The 27,951-nt window shown below is 37.5% G+C and overlaps 1 protein-coding gene across 1 annotated transcript in view; it reads left to right on the top strand.

Annotated features, from left to right (window-relative positions):
* LOC150085411 (attractin-like protein 1) overlaps positions 1–27,951 on the top strand; it is a 310,470-nt gene that overhangs the window by 207,070 nt on the left and 75,449 nt on the right. The window contains exon 18 of the mRNA XM_090374560.1: positions 26,199–26,358. Coding sequence (XP_090230686.1) covers positions 26,199–26,358 — 160 coding nt within the window. The remainder of the gene's footprint in view (positions 1–26,198; positions 26,359–27,951) is intronic.

Below are 27,951 nucleotides of genomic sequence, written 5' to 3'. Positions count from 1 at the left end.
TAAACTAAAAGGGGTATTAATTTTAAATTCCCTGCAGCATTACCACCCGAGAATAAAGTCAACTGATCCTTCGCCGCTTTGAAAGCTGGCATGTTTTTTTCTTCTTTCAATATGAAACTTCTTTTAGGCATTCATTTCCACAAAAGTCCTGCTTCATCTATGTTAAAAACTTGTTGAGAAGTATAACACATAATACCCCTCTTCAATAATTTTTAACAAGTTCTTTTTTGAAAGTTTTGGCTCCTTGATCTGCACTTGCAGCTTCTCCCTGGATTTTAAATCTATTCAACCAGCCCTTACCAGTTTTAAATGGTTCCACATTTTTTTTAGATGAGTTTTCTTCAGATAATCATATTGGCTAATCTCTTTTTCTCTCTCTCTCTTTTTTTTTCTTTTTTTTTATAATATTTAACTTAACTGAATTCTGCATTGGATATTATTATCTTCAATAAAATTAGTTAAAGTCTTTCCATTGCAATCCTAATAGCCGGCCTAGCCCTAGTTGCTTGCAGTTGAACAGCTATCTTTCCCGCTGCTAAAATTAATTCTTTATTTTTTTATAATTGTTCTTACAGTTAACTTGCATTCAGTATTTTTCTTACATTTATAGTCTTCGTACTGCGCCCAGACGTTGTTTTTTCATTCTTATCAGCCATTATTAACTCTTCGAAAATGTAACTGCGTTGGTTGCATTAATTACTATATAATGTTCAAGTAAACTGTCTGTTACGCACAATGTCTAATACTGTACTGAGTGATGACTAGATTTCGGATAAATGCATATAATGCAAATATTACAAGCAATATACTTGATCATTTTTTAAAATGTTGATCTCAGAACTACGTAACGAGTCACTGTACTGCAATTAAATTAGCATGCGAGAAAATTTCACCGAGCGTGGGAAAATTTCTCAAGTCGGCATTGGAAACGTTTTAATGCTGTTTTGGTATTCATTTTCAAGCTATCGACTCCATCAAATGAAACAATTTCGTTAAATATGCCAAAAATGCAATCTATAAAAGAGCATTATAGTGATCTGTGACAGCGTTATAGTCAGATACGGGTTATAATATAAGAACAGCATTATAGCGAATCAGCGTAAAGCGAACCACATCATAACGGGGGCCTGCTGTAGTGCATTTGGTTATTCTCTTCTGGTGCCTGAACCGGAAGTGCATTACTTGGTTGGTTACTAGAGTCTTGAGTCCCTGACAAGCTCCCAGTTACATTATTCTCAATGGCAAGCACCCGTTTTTTTCAGTGACTCATTGTTCTAGCAGTGTACTAAATTTTAACTTCAGATCGCTATACTCCGTACAATGGTAACAAAAAAAAAAAAAGAATTACTAGGTGAGCTATGATTACCCACTAGGTTGACCTTGGAATACATGCCACAGATTCTGCAAAGGATAAAATCATGACTCACTCAGAAATTGCCATCGGTTATTTCTGTATGAGTCGTGATGCCCTTTGACAAAGTGTTCAAAGCTGATCTTGTAACAACCATTGTAAAATTTACTAAATATCAATGAAAGAAACTTTCAAAAAATTATATTTATAATATTTAAAAAATCAAACTTATCAAAATAAACATTACAATATACTAAATAAATTATTTAAAAGCAATATTCAAACCGCTGTAATCCTCCTCTAATCCCTAATTCTTTGCAGTCACTATGAAGAGCACCACCAATGCACATTTGCTTGCCACAAATGCAAATTCGAAGCACAAACACATTTGCATGTGGTTGTGCTTTGAATTCCATTTACGCTTATTGTAGCCACTATGATTATCTGTTTCCAATTTCATTGCAGTCAGTATAGCAGAGTATCTATTGAAAATGGGATGTTTTTGTTGTAGTGTGTATATACACTTAGTTTCTCAGTGCATTCATAACCACATGTTACCTTAGAACTACAGCTTATTTTGTAATTTAATATGAATAAAACACTTATTTCTGGATCTGTGCATTAGTGCAGATAATTTCATGATTACCAATTTTGTTTTGAAATGTGAAGTTTCAGTGCTTAACAAGAAGTAATCAATAATTTAGTTCACATTAGCCCAGTTAATATTATTTTATGCCATAGAATTCACATTCATTTACTACTTTGTTGTAGGCAATCTTAGATGTAGGCAATAAAGTTCCTCTGTGAGTCATTCCACTATTCTGCCTGCAGTGCTCTGTTTTTTTTAGAAATTGCACAGTAACTCATATGAATTGTGGTGCCCTAGACTTGACCAGAATAATCAATGTTCCAAAAAACCTCCAACGAACTATCTGTTTCTCTCTCTCTCTCTCTCTCTCTCTCTCTCTCTCTCAAAGTTGACTGACACTTATGGAAAATCAACTCTTGTTTGTTGTTAACAAAAAGGTAGTTTCTTAGCTTAACCTGGAAGTAGTTTCAGAGCACCTTGACCTGTGCCCATTTTATTTATTTATTTTTAAAATTTTTGGAATTTTTTTTTATTCTGCTTAAATAATGCCAGTATTTCATGTTTGCTTAATGGATTGCAATACTTATTGTATATAATTTTAAGCTTTAATAAAACATTCAAATTTTTAAAAACAAGTTGTGTTACACCTTTTATTTAAAAAAAAAATAAAAATAAAATAAAATAATTCTATTGAAAATTTCAAAAAAACTTAAGACAAAATTTAAACAATGTGTTAGACTCTTCCATTTTTCCAAGGTAAACGACCATTAAGTATGCAGAATTTCAAACATGCACCTATATTTCTGCTCATTGTTTATATAAATATTGTTAAAAAAAATTAAATTTATATTATACAGGTAATCCTCATATAACACAATGCTTCTACAACACGGTTCGCTCTAACATGATTGATAAATTACGGCAATCCTTGCACAACACAGTACTTATATAACACGGTTAGAGAATTTCAGCAAACCTCACATAACATGGTATTTTTGAGCAATTGTGCAGAGAAAACCTTACTGTTATTATTTTGGATGCAATTTTTCCAATTTTTTTTTTTTTTTTTTTTCTGTGAATTCCCGCTGTTGCCTCGCTAGTCGTTATGCAAAAAAAAAATCATTGGGACATCCCTGTATTTTATTTTTTTTCAGAAATCACCATGTTAGGTTCTGTGCTTATTGATCTTGTGCTTGTTCGAGACCACAAAAAAAAAAAAAAAGAAAAAAAAAAGAAGATTGTGATTTTGAAGCATTACTAAACTTTGTTCTTAAGAACCGTATTGGAATAATTTTTGTTGCAAATTAAATCCAGCCATAAATTATTCCTAAGGGCATAATTTGCATAACTGCCGATTTATTAAAGAATGGTTTCGAAATTGTTTTGTGCCAGCTGTGGAAAACTATTTAAAGCAGAAAAATCTAGTAAAAGTTTTAATTACTGTTGGATAACGCTCCAGGCCATCCAAAAGATTTATCATCGAAAATGTTGAAGTACTGCTCCTACTACCTAATACAACTTCTTTAATTCAGCCATTACATCAGAAAATTTACAATGGATTTGGAAAAAATTGATTCCGAATCTGTTGAAGTGATGGAGGCATGGAACTATTTCTCAATTGTGGGCTGTATCTGAATCATAACTTTATCGCTCAAAAAAATAAAACCATCAACATTTAAACCGTGTTGGAAAAATATATGGCCAGAGTGAGTTCATTCAGGAGATATGGTCGAACCGGCAGAAAACGGAATTGGTGTGATAGTAGATATTGCTTAGTTGGTAGGAGGGGGAAGGTTTGCTGATATGACGACTGAACATTCAAGGCAGAAATGAGGTTGGCGAAGCTTATTTGGTGGAAATGGCATCAGAGGTAAACCAAATCAATTCAGAGGATGATAGTGCAGATTAAAATTCTGAAATTCCAAATTTTACACTAAAAAACATATGGGAAACTTAGCTGAGCAATCAGAATCTTATTTTCTGAATGGAGATCCTTCACTGAGAGGAACAAATTTCAAAAGGGAGCTTCAAAAATGCTTAGCTCCATACCATGCAATTTACAAAAATCTATCAAGCAAAAGTAAACAAACCCAGATTACTGATTTTTTAAAGCGAGCAGAAAATACACGAAATCTAGATGCTGCAGAAGAAAGTTCAGAAGGTGAAGGTATTCTGCAGCAGAGAAAATGTTCTCATTTGATTGTGCTTAGGCAGTGAAGATGCAGAAAATTAAATGAACATACATTATCTGACATATATGTATCACAGTTTGTAAGAGTGAATGTAACCCCCCTTTTTGTACTGGTTCTTAGTCCCGTATAACATGGTTTCGCACTACACGAGATTTTATGGGAACCTAACTACCGTGTTATACGGAGGTTACCTGTATATATATTCAGTACTATGTTACTTCCATTTTCAGGCCTATTTAAAAATTTATTAAAATTTGGCATGCTGCACGTGCTGCAAAATTAAGAGTTACGTATGTTGTTTCCCACAGAGCAGTGTACATCTTGAGAGCATATTGGGTTTCATGTTCCCTCATTTACTATGCGAAAACAATAATAAATCTTCTAAAAATTAGGGTAAGATGGTAGATTTTATTGAGCTATTGGGTGGAAAAACAAGTAACCTGAAACTACAAAGAAACAGTGTATTTTCTTGTTTGGTAACTACAAGTCTTCAAGAAAAACCCCAGTAGAAATTTTATTATATTTAAGAAGGTAGAAAAATTTTCAGATTTTTAATCATTGATTAATGGTTAATACAGGAACATTATTTTTGAGGGACATCTGTCAAGTGCTCTGCCACTACTACCACTAGATTAATGAGTACTATACATATCATGTCAATCATATACAGGCACTTCCTGACTTTCTTAAGGGTTACATTCCTCAGAACTCTGCGTAAGTCAAATTTTATGTAAGTAATTTCCTTAAAGGCTTATGCAGCACTCACAACTATGCATACTGAATTTGATTGAAGCAAAAAAAGAAATGTTTGGCAAACATGTAAATAGAATTATTTTTCAATTTTTTTTATCTCCTGCGCAGGAAAAACTTAGTGTCCAAAATTACAAAAGTGTGCAATTACAAAAAAATTTTACTTTAGTGTTGTGGAAACCAGTGCAATGTTTGAACCTATTAAATCACCCGTTGCTTTCCACGAAATGTGTTAGTCCTTTATTATGTTCTTTTATATGCACACTGTCCTTTAAAATAGTATTTACTGTTGAAGTGTGAGACCTAATTCCCATGTAATAGATGACAAACTTTGTCCTGCTTCTTACTTTTTAATAATTTTCGTCTTCATTTCTAAATGAATTTCTTCATCTTAATTTCTAAATCAATTTTGTTTTGTTTCCTAGCACTGCCATCACTTTCCATTGCTCGCCTTCCCTTCATTACTGTAATGAGTAAAATAAGAATGAAGAGAAGATTCTGAAAATTTATTTATGTTTTTTATATGATTGAAGATTTCAGTGAAGAGGAAACACATTTCACCGTAATAACATAAAAATCCACACAATTCCAGTCGAGATCATCGCAAATTCAATAAGATCAAGTTTACTACCCGTTTATAATAGATTTCGCTAACAGGAAAGCCCAATAAACCGGAAACTGCAAATTGTTTTTATTGTTTTATGGTCCTGATCTCTAGAAATGTGCTTTTTAATTGATTCTTATAACAGAACATGTGATAATGGTGAAAGTGTAGTGCATTCTCCGGCCGGACCATGCAGCCCTTCCTCTCAGCTGATAGTAGCGTTTGTAAATCTGTTGGCCGCAGGTTTTGTTTTTGCATCTTTTAGTTAAAAGTAATTTTTGTGTTGTGCTTATTTTACATAAATTTGTATAAAACTGATACAATCCATTATAAAAATGACCTTTTAGAGAGTTAAATAGCTTAGTTTATATAGTGAAAATTTCAACTTCTGAGGTCTTGGAACGAATTACCAAAAAAAAAAAAGAAAGTGTTATTGGATTCACATTACAATATCTCCATTTATTCCTATGGGATGCAAAATACGTTTCTACATATATATATATATATATATATATTTTTTTTTTTCAGTTTGCACCGGGCGGCCAAAACTTACGTAAAGTTGAATTTACGTAAGTCAAGCATTACGTAAGTGGGGGAGTGCCTGTATATGATTTTGAATAAAATGGTAGCTTCTCAGTTTAATCCTTTATACTGCAGTGTCCTAAAAATGTACTGAGTTATTATAATATTATAACTGTATACACCCATTTTTCAATTAACACAAGTATTACATTTCTAGTAAATATTCAAATTATTTGAGTTTGCTGTCATCCAGTAATTTTTTTTCCATAAGCACTGTGTTATTAATGAGAAGTTGTATAACTGACAAACCTTGAGGATATAGAAAAACAGATTTTTATCAAAAAAATGGATTTGATCAGCAAATTAGTATGGAAATTGTATAATATACATATTCAAGTTTCACTGAGACAATTTAATATTATAAATGCATATATAAATAGTTGAAACCTTACCTGTAAAAGGTTCTACTATGAAAGATTAAATTCCATAGGAAATTTAAAAGAATAAATTCCATAGGGAATTTAATCTAGATTCAGCCCTCCCCCAAAACCAGACACTGTTTTAGATTGAAAATTTTGAAATTTAAATTTTAAAAAAGTTTGACAATTTTTCAAATCAAATTTTAGGTTTTAGATTTTGTATATTATAAAATTGCCTTTCTGTGGAAGAACTCTGACAATCTGTAGGAACTTGCATAATCCTGAGTCCATGGATCCTAAACTAAAAACAGCCTAGAACCCATGTGTACTACTTGTGCATAACACAGCAAGTAGTACACATATATCAGTAACTCATTTATTGAAGTGTTCTAAACAATGTATAGATTACACTTATTTTTTTATGTAACTAGAGACATGAAAGGCAAAAAATAAAATGCAAAAAGGTAGAAATCAGATCAATTAGAATTTTTGGCTAAGGTAAAGAAACCCAACACGTCAACTACTGCAAACTTTGGGAAACTCAGCCAAAGAAACTGGTTTGCTGCTACCGCAGTTTTCCCTGCAGTCTCGGTAAACAGATGGTGCATGTTATCGGTAGTGGCAGTAGAAGTCGATAGTGATGTATTGATTAGTTTTTTCTCATTATTAAAAGCAGATTATTGGAGGTTCATGAGTATTTTCGCGGCTGAAATTTACTTACGGGTACACCCTTCAGACTGCCCCAGTCTTAGGGTGTTTATTCCCCCCTCTTCCCACTGTTTTAAAATAGGAAAAAACAACTTCTTCTGCCACCACCACCACCGATAACATGCACCATCTGTTTACCAAGAATTCAGGGAGAAACTGCAGTAGCGGCAAACCAGTTTTTCCAGGTAAGTTTGCAGTAGTTCTCGTGTCGGCTTTCTTTACCCTCGCCTAATTTTTCTTCTGCCTACTGCTATTTCTGTTTAAGGATGCATGCAGTAAGCAAAGTAGAATAATACATTGTTATGAAAGAGATGCAAATAAAGTAAATAGTGGAACACATTACTGCAGATTGTTGCCAATGGCATGCAAAGTGCATTACACAAACAAATACGGTGGATGCGGAAAGGTCAGGGAATGACCACCGCATATCCCTGGAGCAGTATGGCCTTAGTTGCTAATGCTCCTAAAAACCAAATAACAATAACAACAACAGCATTGCACAAAAAATACTTCTGTTAGTCAGATAATTCATAACTCAAAGAAGGGTGTATTAAATGTGGATAAAATCCCATAACATTTTAGCTAGTCAATTCCATTATATTAAAATAAATGCAACAGTTAAAAATCACACGATGTATAAGATGTGATCAAAAATTTGGGGACTGATTTTGCATCTGGCAGCATTTAGAAAGTGATGACTTGCCAATGTTCATTTCAGTGACTTGTCTTCTTCTACTCAACATGTCTAGTGACTCCTCTAGACATAGTAATGTGCAAATAGCCCATTTATCTACAATTGTCCTGAATTGGGATGCATTGGATTGAAGGTGTGTTGTGTATTTTGTCATGTTCTAAATGATTTTACCAATAGATGATGCATCAAATTGTTTCAAATTAGGGAAAATTGCAACATAAACAGAATATTAAAAACAGTTTTTGGAGAAGATTCTGTGTCATTTAGAGACTTTTCAGCAGTTCACAAAGTTAAAATTTCAATTATTCAGTCTCTCCTGTTTGTAATCTGATCAGGAGTTATTGATACAGGTAACCCTTGTATTACAACGGTAGTTAGGTTACTATAAAATCTCGTGTAGTGCAGAACCGTGTTATATGGGACTAAGAACCAGTAGAAAAAAGGGGATTACATTCCCAAAGCTAACAAACTATCGGAGACTTAATTTTTATTAAAAATAGTAATGACTGAACAAACTTCTTACAAACTGTGATACATATATGTCAGATAATGTACGTTCGTTTGATTTTCTTCCTCTTTATCGCTGCTAACTACAATTAAACAAGAATGTTTTCTCTGTCGCAGAATATCTTCACCCTCTGAACTTTCTTCTGCAGCATCTAGATTTCATATATTTTCTGCTCTCCTTAAAAAAATCAGTAATCTGGGATTTCTGTTTGATAGATATTTGTAAATTTCATGGTATGAAGCTAAGGATGTTGGAAGCTCCCTTTTGAATTGTGCTCCTTTCTTTGACTGATAAAACTATGATTCCGATACAGTCCACAATTAAAAAATGTTTCCATGCCCCCATTAGCATTAGCATTAGTAGAGGCATTTGATGCAAGAAAGCAAGCTTATGCAGCATCAGCCAAAAAAAAAAAAAAAAAACCCACTTCCACTTCACCCCTCTGTTCGTTCAAAATACCTGTCCAGCTGAGCCTTAAACTTATTTAGGCTATCAACCTCCACCACAAGGGATGGAAGTCTGTTCCACCAACCAACCACCCGCTGGCTAAAGGCAAATTTCCGCACGTCTATCCTACATCTGTCTTTCCTCAATTTGAATTTATGCCCTCTCAGGTGATTTTTCTGAGCTAGAGGAAGAATCCCATCAGCATTGAGCATGCTTAAACCATTCAAGGCTTTATACACCTCTATCAGATTACCTCGCTGGTGCCTAGTCTCCAGACACTGTAATTTGCAAAACTTAAGCCTTTCTTCGTAAGAGCACCCCTTTGTTCCATTCACTAATCTTGTTGCCCTTCTCTGTACTCGTTCCAGCAGCTCTACATCCTTCTTGAAATGAGGCCTCCAGACCTGTATACAGTACTCTAGGTGTGGCCTGACCATTGCCTTATACAATGGAATAATCACCTCCTTATCCCTGCTGGAAAAATTCCTGTATATCATTGACAATACTCCATGAGCTACTCTTGCAGCCCGTCTGCACTGCTCAGAGAACTTCATATCTGCCTGCACAACCACCCCCAAGTCCCTTTCATTCTCTACCACTGTCAGTGTAGTACCACAGAGTTGATACGTTGCTCTGGGGTTGCTGTTTCCCATGTGTAGTACTTTACATTTGTCAATGTTAAACTTCATTTGCCACCTCTCAGCCCATCTGCTCAACCTTTCCAGATCCTGTTGCAGCAGCATAGTGTCAGTAGTGTCCTTGACAACTCTGCCAACCTTTGTATCGTCTGCAAACTTGGACATTAAGCCCGATATACCATCATCAATATCATTTATAAATACAGAAAACAATAATGGACCCAACACTGAGCCCTGAGGGACTCCACTAATAACATCAGTCCACGATGAGCAGTGTCCATTGATTACCACTCTCTGTCTTCTCCCCCTCAACCACCCCTTTATCCATAGCAGCAATTTGCCTCCAATGTCACACTGCTCCAATTTGTGTAGCAGTCTTCCATGTGCAACAGTATCAAAAGCCTTTCTAAGATCCAAGTATATAATATCAAAGTTATTCCCTGCATCCAGTTCTTTTGTGACTGCATCATAGTATCCAATCAAGTTGGTCAGGCAAGACCTCCCCTTAACAAAACCATGCTGTGTCTGAGCTATAACTGAAGTCTTGTCTAAATGATCCTGCAGTGCTTCTTTAACCAGTGCCTCCATTAATTTTCCTGGAACAGAAGTTAAGCTCACAGGTCTATAATTACTTGTGTCAGCCTTTGATCCTCCTTTGTGAATTGGGGTCACATTTGCACATTTCCAGGGTACCTCCCCTGAGTCCAAGGAAGCTCTCATAATTATGGCTAAGGGTTTGCTTACTTCCTTTGCTGCCTCCTTTAATATAACTGGATAGATCCCATCCACCCCGGGTGCCTTTCTTGTGTTTATCTTCAACAGTTTCTCCTCCACTTTACTCCCAGTTATTTCAAGATTCTGTAGCTTACTGCTAGAGTTGAATACACCTCTGGCATTCCCCTCGCTGAATAACTCCTCATGTGTGAATGTCGATGCAAAATATTCATTTAGTTTGTTAGCTACCTGAGCAGGATCATCAACACTTGACCCATCAATATCAAGTGGACCAATCTGATTCATCCCCTTCCTTCTAGAGTTTACATAAGTAAAGAACTCTTTGCTGTTTTTCTTTGCATCCCTTGCCAAGGATTTCTCGTAATCTGCCTTCGCCTGCCTAACCTCCTTTGTAACTTGGTTGCATATCAACTTGTATCTATCATAGGCTTCTGTGTCATGTGTTAATTTGTATGTATCCCATGCATTTTTCTTCTCTGCCATATGCCTCATTAGTTCATCTGACATCCATTTTGGCCTAAACCTTGAACAATATTTCTTAGTTGGTATGTAAAGCCTAGTAGCTTCCAAGATAAGTTCTTTGAATGCTTCCCATTTTGAATTTGCTGTTGGTAACATCATCAGTTGGTCCCACTGTATAGAATTTAAATACTGTCTCAGTCCATCGTAGTCGCCTTTACGGAAGCAATAACCCTTCCCTTTACCCCTAATGGTAGTTACCTCTTTGAGTAAATCCCACTTCAGCACACTGTGTAGCCGACTGGGCTAGCCGAGTGGGTAAAGTACCTGCCCGGCAACCCAAAGGTCGCGGGTTCGATTCCCGCCTCGGGCTTGGATCAAAGTACTGCAAAAACCTTGGGAGGTGCAATATGGCCACAGAAGCCGATGCGCCAACAACTACCAAATCAAAAATCAAAAAGCACACTGTGATCACTGCCACCTAGTGGTTCATTTATCTGCAGATTCTTAATGCATGAAGAATCACTGCTGATAATCAAATCAAGAGTATTACTCCCTCTAGTTGCCTCCCGAACATGCTGATGTAGAAAACAATCATCCAATAAATCCACAAAAGTCCTGCTAGTGTGTGAGTAACCAGCCCCCAAATTCCAGTCAATATCTGGGAAATTAAAATCTCCCATCATAAGACACTCTGATTTACTGGCCCACTCTATTTCCCTGTACAGTTCCTTATTATACTCATCAGTCATTAGGCCTATAGCACACTCCTACTCTCAATTTTGATCTCCCAATGTTTATGTCACACCAAACTGACTCCACACTGCACTGTCCAGTGATGTCGAATGGCTTCACTTCCTTGGTTTTTATGTGTTTCTTAACTAATAGCATAACCCCTCCTCCCTTCCTATCCTGTCTATCCTTTCTGTAGACGTTGTACTCCCCAAATTGCAGTTCTGCATCCCTTATATCTGTGTGACACCAAGTCTCTGATATCCCAATAATATCTGCCTTCGATGTTTTGAGCAATACCTCAAATTCATCAAATTTATTTACTAAACTCCTAGCATTGGTGTACACGCAAGTATACCTGCACCTGTTTCTATTCTTAGCTACCCTAACACAACCCATGTGTTTACTTGTACCGCAATGGCTCCCAGCAGTCTCTGAAATACCATGCATGTTGTTTTTCAGGCTTCTGCTCATTCTAATAGAAGCAGTGCAAGAATCTCTTTCACCTCTGCCAGTGGCTACTGTCAATCTATTGGTCTTTGTCTTCCCCCAAGCTAGCAGTTTTCCGACCCACCTAACACTGCCTCGATAGCATCAGCAAATATTCTTGCACCCTTTCTATTTAAGTGTATCCCATCCCTGTAGAAGCAATCTCTCCTGTTAACAAGTACAGTCCAGGCTGAAAAAAATTCTACCCCTTGAGCCTTGCACAATCTTTCCAGGGCCGAATTGATCGACAAGGCTCTCGTCATATACTCCCTCCTATCGTGAACTTCAGTAGATTTGGAATCAATTTTTTCGAAAATCCATTGTAACGATTTTCTGATGTAATAAGTTTTTTAAAGGTAGATTTTGCTTTGATCTAATGGCTGAAGTAAAGAAGTTGTATTAGGTGGTAGGAACATTACTTCAACATTTTGGATGACTTAAATTTTTCGGATGGCCTGGTGCATTATCCAGTATTAATAAAACTTTGAAATCTAGATTTTTTCCGCTTTAAATAGTTTTCCACTGCTGGCAAAAAACAATTTAGAAACCATTCTTTAAGTAAATCGGCACTTATCCAAATTATGCCTAAGTTCCTTAGGCATAATTTAGAGCAGGAATTTAATTCACAACAAATAAATTATTCCAATACAGTTCTTAAGAACAAAGTTTAGTAATACATACCCAGAAAAATTTATAAATGATCAAATGAAAAGCAAAATAATCTTAAAAAAACCTTAAAAGTCACAAACTGCATGCTTCAAAGTCACAATTTTTTATGGTCTCAAATAAGCACAAAACCTAACACGGGGATTTCCCAATATTATTTTTTATTTATTTATTTTTTTTTTTTGCATAATGACTAGCTAGTCAACAGCAGAGATTCACAAAAAAGAATGGATATGTTGAAAAATTACATCCAACATAATAGCAGGGTTTTCTCCATACAGAAGCTTAAAAATACTGTGTTATGCAAAGTTTCTTGCAATTCTCTAACCATGTTATATAAGTACCGTGTTGTGCGAGGATCGCTGAAATTTATCAATCGTGTTAGAGCGAAACCATGTTGTAGAAGTACCATGTTATTTGGGGGGGTTGCCTGTATTTAACTGTCTGTGAAATTGTTAGTGAAATTGATATTTCTTGTAGGACATTCAATCAATTTTAATACAAGGTTTGGTCTGTGTGCTAAGTTTGTGATTCACATCCTCAATGATGATTATAGAGTGGCAAGTTGTTAACTCTTCATCATTATGCTGCTGCTGACTCATACTTATTTCATCCATCATTACCGGCAGTGATTCATGGGGTATGGCTGTTAATCAGAAAAAAGCCCCAGTCCTCTCCAGTGGAAAACTCCGTCTTCTCCAGGGTCCAAAAAAAGGCAGTTTTGCCACTGCAGGCTCACACTTTGTTTCTCCCATCTTTACTAGTGATGAGTTGTGGATGTATGGCTGTGAATCAGAAACAAAGGCCCAGTCCACTCAGTGAAGACTCCAATGTTCAAAAATGCAAGACAATTTCAATGAAATGTCAAAATCATGCTGTCATTTATTGTGAATTTGCCCTGTATGGTCAGACAGTGAACCAGGAATACTACAAAACAGTTGTGTGATGCTATTTGCCAGAAATATGGGCTTTGGGCAAATGCCACATGTATCATGATAATGCCCCTGCATACTCAGCACTTCATTCAGAATTTCTTGTGTAACACTCCATCTCTTCCCCCACCCCCATCCATCCACTTTTTTTTTCTCGTTGTTTACAGTGCTTAAAGGATTTGCAGTGAGTGAGGAAATATTCAAATTGTGACACAACTACTAGAAATTTCAAAAGAAGCCTATTAGGAATGCTTCAAGTTTTAAAAGCATTGAAATCAGTGGATACAGTGTCAAGGTGGCTACTTCAAAGGAGATCTATTTGAAAAGCCAGTAACCTTCATTTCCCAATTTTTAATTGTTTCTGAACTTTATTGGTTATATCATATTTTTGGGTACTGATTAAATTCAGTATATTTACTGAGTTTTATCCATTCCAATATAATAAAATAGTGGGCCAAAAATTACACTTTTCTTATTTTATAAAACCAAGTATGAAGTGTACAGTATTTGCAGGAATAACAACATATTATGGATGAAAGACAGTTCCCAGTCTTTCATCCATAACTAGTGACCAGTTGGTGTTATTTTGGAACAGCCGAGAAGGTATATGCAGAAAAGTGTTGTCTGATTGCAGCTGGGGGAAAAAAAAAAATAAATAAAAAAAAAATAATATATATATATAATGCTTAGTTCTGAAAAAAAAAAAAAAAATGTGTGTGTGTGTGTGTGTGTGTGTATATTATTTACATGTTCCATTTGTTCTACATAATTTTTCTTTATCTTTCTTTTATATTTGTCTCTGTAATTTGTACGTCTGCCTCATAATACGTAATGTTTTTATTTCCATGGAGCTGCTTACCACTTTTCCTGCCACTGACTGCTTGTTTCTCTGGGCTTTATCTCACATTTATAGTTCTTAATTTTTCTGCTATATATATATATATATATATATATATTTTATTTATTTATTATTTTTTTTTGTTTTGTTCCTCTGTGTGTACTTCTGCCACATGCTACTTACTGTTTTTACTTCCATGTGCTTCTTATGCTATTCCTGCCATTGGCCGTTTGCCTCTAGGCTTTGCCCTACATTTATAGTTCTTAATTTTAATTTAGTTTTTCTCCTATATATATATATATATATATATATATATATATATAATGTGATATAAAAGTTAGGCAAAAGTAATAAAAATAAATAAATATGAATATGAAGCTATCATTGTACTGGCTGATGTTTTTTATTTTAAATATCATATTTATTTTAATTATCAGATATATATATATATATATGAGCTTCCTTTAGCCTTCAAAACAACCTGAATTCGTCTAGGCACGGATTGAACAAGACGCTGAAAACGTGCAGGAATGAAGTACCATGCAGACATGAGTGTGTCACGCAGTTCATTGAGATTCGACGGAGGTGTAGGCCTGCAGCAAACAGCCCTTTCCAGCTCATCCCAAAGATGTTCAATAGGATTGAGATCCATGGACTGAGTGGGCCACTGCAGCAAAGAAAAGTCATTTTCATGTTCCTGGAACCATTCCATAGTGATTCGGGCTTTGTGCACCGGCACATTATCCTGCTGGAAGTAACCATCTGACTGTGGATAAACTGTCAACATGAATGGATGCACTTGGTCAGCAACGATGCTTAGGTATGATGTGGCATTCAGACATGAATCTATGGGTATCAATGGACCCAATGTGTGCCCAGAAAACGGGTTCATGGATTCATGTTGTTTTCAGCAAATTCTGAGCCTTCCATCAACATGGTGCACCAGAAACTTCGACTCATCAGACCAAGCAACTGTTTTCCAATCCTCGATAGTCCAGTTCTGGTGTTGCTATGCCCACAGGAGGCGTGCTCTCTTGTTCTTCATTGATAACAAAGGTACGCAATGTGGCTGTTGTAGCCCATTTACGACAAAGTGCGACTAGTGGTCTGTTGCAATATTTTGTTCTGCGCACCAAGGTTGTATTCTGACGTGATGTGTGACATTGTGGCCCGACTGTTTGCTTACACAATTCTAGCCATCCTCCTCTAATTTTTTTTCTACCTTTCCTTTCTTTTCTCTGCAGCTATTACTTATTTACATATTATATAATTGTGGTCATTGAGTACCTTCTGTCTATCAGTGGCCCTTGCCCATAAATAATTTTTTTCCCTTTTTTCCTTTTTTCCTACTCTTCCTTCTTCATTTTCATATAATCTTCATAGCTATATGTATGTTTGATTTACAGATATAAAATTTTATCTTGGTTTTGGAATTAATTTATTTTTTTCTATGTGCACATAAATGAGTTGCTATTTATGGAAAAGATTAACCATGAAAGCTGCATGAAAGGAAAATATTACATGCAGCTTTACAAATATTACATTTATATATCAAAATAAATAATGCATGAAAAAATAATTTTCGGGACATTAGACCTATTTAAATCGAACTTGGAAGATTTTATATCTTTTGTATCTTTACTTGGCTCAGCAAAGTAGTATTGAAAATGAGAAAAAAAAAAAAAAACACCTGAAGCAGCTTCATGGTTAATCTCCTCCACAAATAGCAACTTAATTTTGCAATAATGAAATGTATGTTTTTAAATCTCTACTTATTACCCATGCACTGCTCTTTCTCTTGGCTGCTGTAAAGTAATATTAAACTGGTAAACAGTTTGTGCTAGTGCTCTATGACCAGCTGTGTAGTTATAATTAGCAAGAGTAGTTTAGTGATTGCTACAAAGTTTACTGAATGAGCAACAGTGCTGGAAGAGAGAGAGAGAGAGAGAAGTCACTCTTCTTTGCATGAATTACAAGAATTATCCCAAAATATGGATATTCTCTGTTTAGAAAGTATGCGCAGTTGTACATAATAAACAATATAGTGCTTGTTTTAATGTACAGCTTTTATATGTTGGATTCATAACTGTAATGGCAGCAGAAACAAAATACAGTGATCCTTGTTATTATATGCAATAAATTGGAAAGTAATTTTTTCTTTGAAGCATATTTATTATTCTTTCTGTCTCAAATTGAATGCATACATGAAAACACTTGAAGATGCACAGTACTTGTGTTGGGAAATCACACATTTTTTATCATTAATGATTAGTGTTTTTCCTCTCTGCAATGTTGAAAAAAATGGATTACACATTAACCTTAATGCAAGTTAGTTGCATGATTCTCAGAAAAATGAATAGAAAAGCAAAATTTAAAGGTGCCAAATACTATACAGGCAGTTCTCACTTTACGAGTTCTCGGGTTTACGAGTTTTTTTTCCCAAGTATCAAGTATCAACAAAATCGAAAATATGAACATTAATTGCAAAAAATGAATGTTAAACATTCATAAATACTGCATTTCAACCATGTGCGTAGCTATACAATACAGTGTACCCAGCTTTAAGATATTAATCCGCTCCAGAGACACCACCGTATCATTAAAATATCGTAATGTGAACCCAATAACACATTGTTTTTTGGTAATTTGTTTCAAGATCTCGGAAGTTGAAATTTTCCCTGGATAACTAAGCTATTTATCTTCCTAAAATGTCATTTTTAGGTCGCAAGCGTGACCTTAAGGATATAAAAGGTCATGAGCATGGTTTGTAAATTGTATTAGTTACCAATTCAAATCATTAACATGCACTGCAGTTTCATCGTTATCATATGTTCTGTTATAAGAATCAATTTTAAAAGCCTTCGTGATATTTTTCTAAAGCACATTTCTGGAGGACACGACCATAAAACAATAAAAACAATTTGCACTTTCCAGTTTATTGGGCTTTTCTGTTAGTGCAAGCAATTATAAATGGGTAGTAATCTCGATCTTCTTGCATTTGCGAAAATACAGATAGCTGGAATTGTGTGGTGGTTTTTTACGTTATTATGTGAAATGTGTTTCCCCTTTACTGAAATCTTCAATCGTATAAGAAACATAAATAAATTTTCAGAATCTTCTCTTCATTCCTTTTTTTTTTTAAGCTTCGTAAACTTGTTACTCCATGCGAATCATGTTAGTTACAATTTGTGTGTGCCGTTAAAAATGCTTATGCATGCAATCGTGCAATTTATGATTAAAAGAGATTATCTTGTAAACAAATGCCTCTCGAAACATTTCTGAAGAAGACGACTCCTTGTGGAACAAACCGAGTGCCAAGCCAATAATGAGTGATCAACGAGTGTGCATTTAGTCGATGATGATGAAGAATAAAACATTCTTTAACATTTGTAAGTTGTAAATAATTTCTCTATTATTATAATTTGGTTGATTTTACAGGCTACGTTTTCATTTCTTTGGATAAATCAATCATTGTTTAAACATAAACTAATTAGCTAACTAATTTCATTGTTGAGAAAGTAACCCCTATTTTTAACCTTATGGCTATGTGAAATAAATTCCCGCTTTACGAGCATGCGCTAGGAACGAATTAACTCATCAAGTTGAGAACTACCTGTATTTCAAAGTATTTTTGTAGTCTGCAGCCTCCAGGGTTTCCCCTATTGCCGCGATTTTTCCTGTAAGTTTTTAAGCCGGCCTGTGTGTGTATGGGGAGGTTTTTGTCTGAGTGTGTGTTTTGTTGTGTGTGTATGCCGGCACCTGGAGACTTTGCAGCCAGGAGGCAGGAACTCATATATCCTGCATCCTGACTCCCGTCCCTAGCCACGTGGAGGCGCCCCAGGGAGTCTAGCTTTCACTAAAGGAGGTTCTAGGACCTCTTTGGAGTAAAAAAAAAAAAAAAAAAAAAAAAAAAAAAAAAACCAACATTGTGCCTCGGTCTCTTGCAGGGCTCAATCCTGTCCAAGAGTGAGGAGCGCGAGAGGAAAAAAAAAAAAAAAGAAAAAAAACCTTGTGCCTCGGTCTCTTGCAGGGCTCAATCCTGCCCAAGAGTGAGGAGCGCGAGAGGAGGAGAAAAAAAAAAAAATAAAAAAATAAATAAAAATAAAAATAAAAAATAAAATAAAAAAATAAATAAAATAAATAAATAAAAAAAAAAATAAAAATAAAAATAAAATAAAATAAATTTATAGCCAATGGCTTCAACCCAGTCCTTTAGGGCTATAACCAAGTTCAATGTTGTATTCTTACTTCTTGTGTTATTTCTCTGTCTCTTGCAGGGCTCAATCCTGACCAAGAGTGGGTTAGCAGTAACTAAGCACACAACAAAAAAAAAAAAATAAAAAAAAAAATAACAATTCTTATTAAACAGGGTAAGGGTACTGTACTGTACTGTGCATATTTCTCTGCCTCTTGCAGGGCTCAATCCTGACCTGGAGAGAAATGGACGAGAAGCTTTAAAAAAAAAAAAAAAAAAAAAAAAAAATTTTTGCCAATGGCTTCAACCCAGTCCTTTAGGGCTATAACCAAGTTCATGTTGTATTTTTACTTCTTGTGTTATTTCTCTGTCTCTTGCAGGGCTCAATCCTGACCAAGAGTGGATTAGCAGCAACTAAGCACACACACACACAAAAAAAAAAAAAAAAAAAGTGTTCAGTTGTTATACACGTAGGTCCTGAACAGTAGGGTGCATTGTTATATGTTTTCCTAAGTACATGCTGCTCACATTGGGCAGTGGAGAGACTCTCTCTTTACAGCCTCGTGTGTGAAGAGTGATTGGCATTTCCTGCCATTCCCTCTCCATTCACCAGCATAGTATCTATTTCTATGTGCACTAGTAACCGTATCAATCAGAATTTAGGTAGAACTTTAACCAGGTCTTTTATGTCAATAAAGCAACCAAGGTTGCTTGTGTGAATGGCTGCAACCTAGTCTCTTAAGGCTTTAACCAAGTCTTTGTGCCTTTGCATACAAACATGGTTGTTTGTTGACAGTAGTCCGTTCTTTTAATCACGTCCTTGGGTTCCTTGTAGGGTTTTTCTTCTTTTAAATAGCTTCTCAGCGAATGTGGAGAGGAGGTGTAACGAAGCTTTAGAGGCTATGAGCTTTGGAAAGTCAGCTGCATTGTTTACGTTTGCACCTAGGAGTAAGGGTTGCTGGAGGTCTGTGTAGAGATGACAATTGAGGATCAGATGTTCCACCGTCTCCTCCGAGCCACAAAGGCAGAGTGGAGTGGGGGCCAGTCCAAGGTTGTGAAGTCTGGTGTTAATACTACCATGTCCTGTTAAAAGAAATGTTGTGGTCAGACTGTATTTCTTCCACTGTAGATTTTTACTGTGGTTATATACCTCGGGAATGAACTTGTATGTTTCTCGTCCGAAGTGAGAGGTATGCCAGGTATTTTGCCAGTCTGAGGTAAACTGGTTGTATAGACGGGTTTTATCCTCCTTGGGCGAGAGCTCCGGGTTGAAGGTATAGTTCCCGATGGAGGCCTGTCGGCCAATCTTGCGATTAAAGGCCAGGTAGAAGAAGATAGCGTCGTAATACACAGGGAGCCTTCCGCTGATAACCTGTAGAGCTTCTGTGGAGATGGTCCTGCAGGCTCGACAGGTGGCAAGTAGGAAGATTCTTTGCGTCTGTAGCAGATACTTTTTGATTTGGGAGTGTAGAACTCGATGCCCCCAAGCACTGGCACCGTAACAAACAATGGGGATATAAAGGCAGGAATAGTAGAGAGCAAGGGTGGAGGAGTTTATTCCCCACAAAGAGCGTGAAATGTTTAACAGCCAGCCAGCAATTGTTCTGATCTTTTTCACGAGGAACTTGATATGTGGGAGAAAGGACAGCTTGTTGTCAATCCAAATGCCTAGATATTTGTAAGTTGTAACAGAAGTGATGCTCTGGTCCATAAGTTTGATTGTGGGAGGCCTGTTGATATCTAATTTTCCTTTTAGGAGTATTTGCTTGGTCTTGGTTGTAGATATAATGAGTTTATGGTTATGGCTCCAGGATGAAAGGTCCTGGAGTATAGAGTTGGCTTTGTTCTCAAGCTCAGAACGTGAGTTGCCAGGGAGTATCAGGGCAAGATCGTCTGCGTAGGCTATTGGTGTGATATCTCCATGAGGGAGATTTAGCCAGCCGTCCAGGACCCGCGTTCCAACAGACAGGCCCGAGTACTGATCCTTGAGGGCAGCCTCTGGTGACCTGTCTCTTAACCGAGCAAAAGCCCGATGTGACAACAAGGTACCTATCCTCAAAGTAGCTAGTTAGTAATTTGTAGAGTGGACAAGAGACCCCAGCCTCCCTGAACCTCGCAAGGGCGCTCTGCCACCATAAGGTGTCGAACGCCCCCTTGAAGTCCACGAAGATGCCGAGGACATATTTTGTCCGAGAGCTATTGACCGTGGACAGGAGCAGATTAAGTGCATCAGAGGTACTCTTGCCCTGAGTGAATCCAAACTGAGATGAAGAATTTAGGTTTTTGCCATTATAATATATTTTAAGGCGTGCAGCGAGAAGTTTTTCCAAAATTTTTCCGAGAAAGGGGAGAAGGGCAATTGGCCTATATGATGATGCAAGGTTAAAAGGCTTTTCTGGAGATTTGAGGAGTATTTTTAGATTCGCCGTTTTCCATGAAGTGGGAAAAATTCCCTTAGAGAGACAGGAGTTGAATAGGTTCAGTAGTAGAGGGGGGCACGTTTTCCATACTCTTTTGAGGATGGGGACTTCCAGAAGATCAAGTCCAGGGCTTTTACCATCCTTTAAGGTGCGGATTGCATTTTCTATTTCCATGTGGTTAATGGGGTCCTCCGTCGTGGCGCTGGAGTAGTTGAGATGTTGGAACCTGAGATTGGTCTGTTCCGTGCTTTCAGGGACTGTTACGTCCTGATATATGATTTCATCTAGTATAGCCTCAATGGAGGAACCCCAGGAGAGAGTCTCAGTGGTGTTTGAGGTCAAAATTGATGTATTGGGAGTGGATGGGTGGAGTTTTCCCGCAAGTAGTTTGTAGGGAATGCCCCATGGATCATTAGCAAGGGAGCGCTGTATGAACCTCTCCCAGGCAAGTTTTTTCTCCTTCTGTATTAGATTGAAGTATTCATTCCTTGTTTCCTTATAATGTAAGTACAGTCTTGAGACCTCCGTGGGTTGGAGGGAGTCCCTTTTGGCTCTTTGAAAGTTTTTCCTATTGTATTTGAGTTCTTTTCTTAGGTTTGTAAGGCTGGGAGTCCACCAGGGGACTGCGCGGGCGTGTCTCTTCTTGATTGGGAAGCAGGCTTTTGATGCCTCAGTGATTATTCCTGTTATTTTGTTTACCATTTCAGGCAAGTCAAGTAGAGGAAGGCTGGAAATGACTTTGTTATTTGCGAGTTGGAGAAGTGTTTTATCGAAGAGGTCCCAGTTGGCGTTTTTTGTTTTGAATCTTGGGAGGTCAAAGTTGTGATGCCTGGAGGGGGTCGTGGGCAGTGTGGATAGCATGAATGTGATTGGGTTGTGGTCACTAGGGGACCAGGAGGGGTGAACCTTCCAGTTAGAGAGATTCAGCGAAAAGGATCTATTGGAGAGCGTGATGTCGATGTATGACTGCCCAGTTGAGCTGACAAAGGTAGGAGGATGCCCCCTTGTGTTGTGGACTGTCAGGTTATTTTTAATAATGCACTCCTCTAGAAGATCTCCCTTCGGGTTGGATGTGGGGCTGTTCCACAGTGTGGAGGCTGCGTTTGCATCCGTCATGATTAAGATTGGGAGGTTATGGAGTCGGAAGAGTAGTTGTTCTATGTAATTTAGGTAGGGTTCAATTGGCTGAGAATTCTGACTGCATCTCATATATATGGAGGCCATATATACTTGGCCAAAAGAGCCCTCCAGGCAGGCACATGCGGAGAAATCTGTACATAGATCGTTCAGTTTGGTGACTGTAATCAGTGGGTCCATGACAACCAGGGCCGCCCAGACCCTGGTCACTGCGTTGCCGCCGATATCAGTGGTAGAGGGATATGATGAGACAATTTTGGCGCCGAATGGGAGGCCTTTTAGGGTGCCCCTGACCGAGTGGGGCTCTTGTAGTCCCAGGATAGTGATTTTTTGTTCAGATATGGTTCTAGAGAGATCATTCATGACGTTGCGTGCTCTCTGGCAGTTTAGTTGCAGTACATTAATACAGTCATTAGGATTTGTCTTGATTATTTGTGTATTATTCATAATTTGTCCTTAACTTAGTTTGCTCCTGGGCACGTTGGAATTCAGGGCAACCAGGGTCTTTATATGAGTGTTGGGTATCCTTTTTCCGTATTCTGCAGTTAGGGCAGGATGGGGGGGAGTCCTTCTTAGGGCAATCAGTAACAAGGTGGCCCTGGGAACCGCAGTGCCCACAGGTATTTACAGAGGATTTGCAGGTCTTGGAACTGTGTCCATAGCCTAGGCATCTGAAGCATCTGGAAACTACTGTAAAATCTTTGACACCATGGGCTGACCAGCCCAGAAATACCTTGTTTGCCTCTATGATGTGTTTCCTTATAAGCCCTGAGACCTCCAGCACCCAGTGTAGGCAGCCTTTTGTGCGTGCCTTCATTTTAAAGCGGAGTTTTGTTTGGGTGAGGAAGGTGTCGTAGTCTATATCAAGGTTTGACAGATTCTTGTGGTAGAGATCCAGGAGGAATTCCTCCTCGCTGGTATCCATTTGTATGTCATATATCACTAGGTTGGGATTTAGCTTCTTAGGGTTTCGAGCTTCAGTTTCAGGTCCGAGAATTTTTTGCTTTTCTTTAGGGAATCTAGGTCCGATGCCGTGGCAGCTTCGATTATGAGACCCTTGTCCCTGGCTCTTCTCACCGACTTAATTTTGATGTTTCTGAAGTCATCTTTCAGTTTGTTTATGACTTCTTTTCTTATTTCCTCACTATTTTTCAGGTCTGAGTTTTCTTTTGGCCTGATGATCACAACGTGCTGGGTTTCTGCTGGTGCATTCGTTGGTTTGGCAGGTGTAGCCACTGTAGCGTATGTTCTTTGCTGTGGTGGTTGGGGTGGTGTCACTGAGGGAGTAGGTTTTTCACTGAGTCGGTCGCTGAGGTCCAGGACCTTGTGTTCCAGGGTGTCGAAGATATCTTCTATGGCAGAGGCACTTGCGTAAGAAAGTGAGGATGAGTTCAGTTTGAGTATTTCTCTTAGTTTGGTTCTTAAGCTCATAGATCCAGTTAAATTTAGAGCAGACAGTGCGTGTGGGGCTAGAGAAGGAGTCATCAGATTCCTCGACCAGGATTCTGTCTTTGGGATCACCCCTGAAAGGAGAGTTCTCCTTAAGATCCGTGTTTGGTGCTCGGAGCTCTTTATCCATTTTTTGATATGGCTCTAAGATATCCTTGTACAGGGTGAGGTTACAAGGCATAGTTATGTGGGATGAGGATTTCGATTCCAATTCCTCCATGGGATAGATTTAGTTTAGGAGTGGGAGTAATTTATAAGAAGAGTAGTTTTGGGTAAAAGAATTATACCGCTAGGGGGCGTGACTGGCAGCCTTCAAAAGAGCCTCTCTGTTTATGTGTGTATTTTTAGTTTGGTCCCTCTAGATCAATTGGGTGCAAAGTTATGTTGTTTGTGGTTTGCACTAATTTTACCAGGTTCTTCCTGGATGAAACTCAATCGGTGTATAGCCCAAAATGGCCCGGACAGCACTACTACTGTGTTGGATGGACTAGGCCAGTTGATCCTGTGGTAGGGAACTTATGGCACATATTAAGGTTCTTTGTACCATCATTTGTTCTTTGGGGATGAAAATTTCACTTTGCACTATTTTTGTGGCACCTCAGTGTACATGTATGTTATCTACTGCGTAAGCGGTAAATGTTAGGTGTTTATTCTTGGGATTGCATTGACAGTTGCTGAGTTCCTAATAGTATTGTTCATTCATACTTAAATATAGGCCAATTGTCAGGTCCCGATGCTGTGATAGGGGCAGGTTCTGTTGCGAAGGTTCGTCGTTAGGCAAGATGGCGACCTTCAATGGGGGCAGCCATGTTGTGTAGCTGTTGTCTTGGCAACTGGGCGGGGAGTCTTGGGGTGACGGAGTTAACCCCAGCCCGTGACGTCACCGTGGCTATCTTAGTGGTTCCCGCCAGTTCCTTTGTTAGGGCAGCCGGGAAGAAGGCAGTATGGCCACCGTTGTTGATTCTATTTTTCTACGTGAGTAGGCATAGCCAAAATTTTCATCTTTTAAGGCCGGCTATTGATACTACAATTAAATAAAGGTGTCCCCATCATCACTATCAGCCTCCCAGTGTTCCAAAATTTAAAGGCACTTAGTCGCCACCAGCTTGTGGGAGTAAGGCCGCCTCAAAATTATAAACTGCCAGTCAAAATTCTGTTGTTGGCTGATTTCCGGTTTCCATGTTAAGTATAGGCCAAGCAAATTTTTTCGAACGGAATTTTTTAAATGTTCGCAGAAGCGCGAATTTTTGTCTGGCAGTTACAAATTAGGTCTCATTTAACTCACCGCTTGATGCGCTATCCGAATCTTGTATCCCTTTGGTTTCACTAACTGTTTTAACACTGATTTTTATTCACTATCCAGGAGCACTAAAAAGGCGTCCGTACGCTAGCTTGGACGAACGTTGAGGGAACTACCTGTATAACGATACTGTATGCAGTATACTAGCAAACATTTGTTCTAACAATGTTTGCTGTAGAGTTTCAGCAGTCTTTTCAAATTTTACAAGCCATTCACAAGTTTTCAGACCCAACCCAGTTTTCATTGTAGACATATTTCGAATAATCTGCACTAAAATGCATATAAAACCTTATGTCGTTGGTTGAGGAATGATACAACTTTTAAATACATTGCATTTCAGATATTCTGATATCAATTTATTGAGAATTTTCTGTAAGTAGTATTTCTAATCTCTTCCATTTAGCCTTTTCCTCATCTTCAGTGATGTCTTCAGCTCCTTCATTTAGAAATTGAAATATATTTCATATTTCTGAAATACACTTCTCTTCTGTTTTAACTTTGCCTTTGTGATTTTTATTGCCAAAACTAAATACAAAAATTTTTTCCACTTTCCTGATCTTGTTTTCCATGCCTTTGATCTTCCTGCAGTTTTTCTTTAACTTCTTTCAAACCTATATCAGTGCTCTTTTATTTTTATCCAATAAGGATATATTAGTTTTATTTGTCAAAAGTTTCATTATTTTTTTAAACTGCCTCTTTAACTTCTTGGATCTGCCGTCATTTAACTTTAGAGCAAGATGTTTCTTTTGATAAATTAGATTAACTGCAACACTTTTTCTATGTGAATGTATTGCTGAACCACAGCAAGCATTCTTGTTTGCTAGGAGTTCACTGACGTCACTATTTGATTTGTAACAGAAGAAACTGAAGTACAAACCTAAAAATTAATTAGGTTCATACTTTCTTAAGCCTCTGTTTTCATTTGTACACAGACAATAGTTACATTTATTATTAATCTCTCTTAAATTGAATGTTCATATGCAATCACTGGAAGATGCGCAGTACTTATGTTGGGAAATCACCATCAAAACAGTCCCCAACAGTGTGCATCTGCCCTGGCCTCATGTTGCATTTTTCCAAATGCTGATATGCCCATTAGCATGATAGAGTTGGAAACAGGATTCATCAGACCAAGTGTGACAGATTTTCACGTGTTCAGTAGTCCAGTGCTCATGTGCCCATGCATGTCACATTTTTTGCAGACACCCAAAACTGTTCACCACATGGAGCGAACTACACTCTTAATATCAGCCATACCCAACTTTGAGCCTTCACCAATGTCACAGACCAGCTCATTCCTACAAGGGTTGCTAATGCAAAACCAACTCAGTGTATAAGTCAACTGTTTTATTGCACTAAACTATATTTATAGTACATTTTCTCAAAAGTCAGTATTTCTTGATTTTTTGTCTTATAATTTATAGGTGAACATTGTGAACAGTGTCAAACAGGATACTATGGCAATCCAATAAATGGTGGAAACTGTACTGCATGTATGTGCAATTTTCATGGAAATCACTGCAATACTCATACTGGAGTCTGCAATTGTGACACTAAAGGAATAACTGGACAGCACTGTGAAAGGTCAGAAACTATCCATTTATAACATGTGATGTGTTTGTAACCTTATTTATAATTAGCTTGAAAAAATTATATGAAATCATTAATGTAATTACTGTGATATCATTATGCAGTATATTTTTTTCCAAAAATAAATAATCAGATTTATTATTATATCGAATACAGTCATTTCTTCATTTATCTGATAGATGTTACTGAAAAATTCCATGCATGCAATAACATCTCTTAAATTAAGAGATGATTGCATGCAAGGACTAGGTTGATGCACAGGATTGACCTCCCAGAAGATAGTTATAGAAATTTATTCATGTAAAATATGCATCAAGTAGTAAAAAAAATTGTTTTTACTGCATAATGCATGTTTTACATGACTTGACCACCAGCATTTCCAACCACCATCCACTTGACCTCCAACTCTCAGATGACAGTAACACATGATCTTACTAATTTTTGCGTACATGTCACCAATTATGATGAGGCATCTGGTTACTTACTAAAGCTGAACTGGTATTATATAGTCACAAACCAGACTTCTAGATAATATTTGGAAAGTGAACCATCCAGATATTACCTAGAGGCCTTCCTAACCTGCTGTTTAACTGGTTTAGTCCAACAGCAGAGGATCTCACCCAGTATGGGTGTTAGCCTTTCTTCCTGTCTGTGTAAATCTACTTACACAGACAGTGCTAGTATCAAGCTCTATATCAACAGTGGTTTCTTACTGATCATCAGTGGTCATCATGGTTTGAATCCCTGTTTTTTGTGGTCTGTTTCCTGTTCCAGATGGGTGGAAAATTCCTAGATGGGAACCTTACAGACCATTTGTACTGAAGACAGACTAACTCCTTACATAACCAAGCCACATCCCTGCTGTTGAGACATCGTAGAAACAAGGGAGTATGCAGTGTCCTTGCCATGGCCACCTAGCTGACTTATGGTTGATTTGGTAGTTGTTGGCGCATCGGCTTCTGTGGCCATATTGCACCTCCCAAGGTTTTTGCAGTACTTTGATCCAAGCCTGAGGCGGGAATCGAACCCGCGACCTTTGGGTTGCCGGGCAGGTACTTTACCCACTCGGCTAGCCCGGTCGGCACTCTGCTGCTGCTGCTGCTGCTGACTTATGGCAATAGCTCTCCTGCCTCCCAGCATTTTCTGAGACAGGTGCATAAATAGGTTCTTAGAGATCATCATTGATGCTATTATCAATTAACTGAGAGGTGAGAAAAAGACCATTGGTTCTCAAGATTACCAAATTAAATTACTTTTTATACCACATGGAAATTTGATACTAATGGTAAAAGATTATGCTTGTGAAGCATTGCTGCTATCTGCAACCAAGCTGTAATTCAACAAACAGTCTGAACAATACCAAAGAAACTTAAATTGACCAAGTGAGAGCATCAAATCTGTAAAGTTTAATCTGAAAAGAGTAGTTTGCTTAATAGGTAGCAAATGGTATTGAACTGTTTCAAAAGATATTAGGCAATTTTAAATATATAAATGACAAAAAAACAGTACAATTCACTGCTAACATTTATATTTTTATTGTCAGCCTGATAATTTTTTTCCCCTATACACATGATAAGGTAATGCCTA

This window comes from Mastigoproctus giganteus, chromosome 5 (genome assembly GCF_048544385.1).
Source record: "Mastigoproctus giganteus isolate SK-2022 chromosome 5, ASM4854438v1, whole genome shotgun sequence".
Lineage (NCBI taxonomy): Eukaryota > Metazoa > Arthropoda > Arachnida > Uropygi > Thelyphonidae > Mastigoproctus > Mastigoproctus giganteus.
Note: the sequence above shows the minus strand (reverse complement) of the source record. Positions and strands in the feature narration are given on the sequence as shown.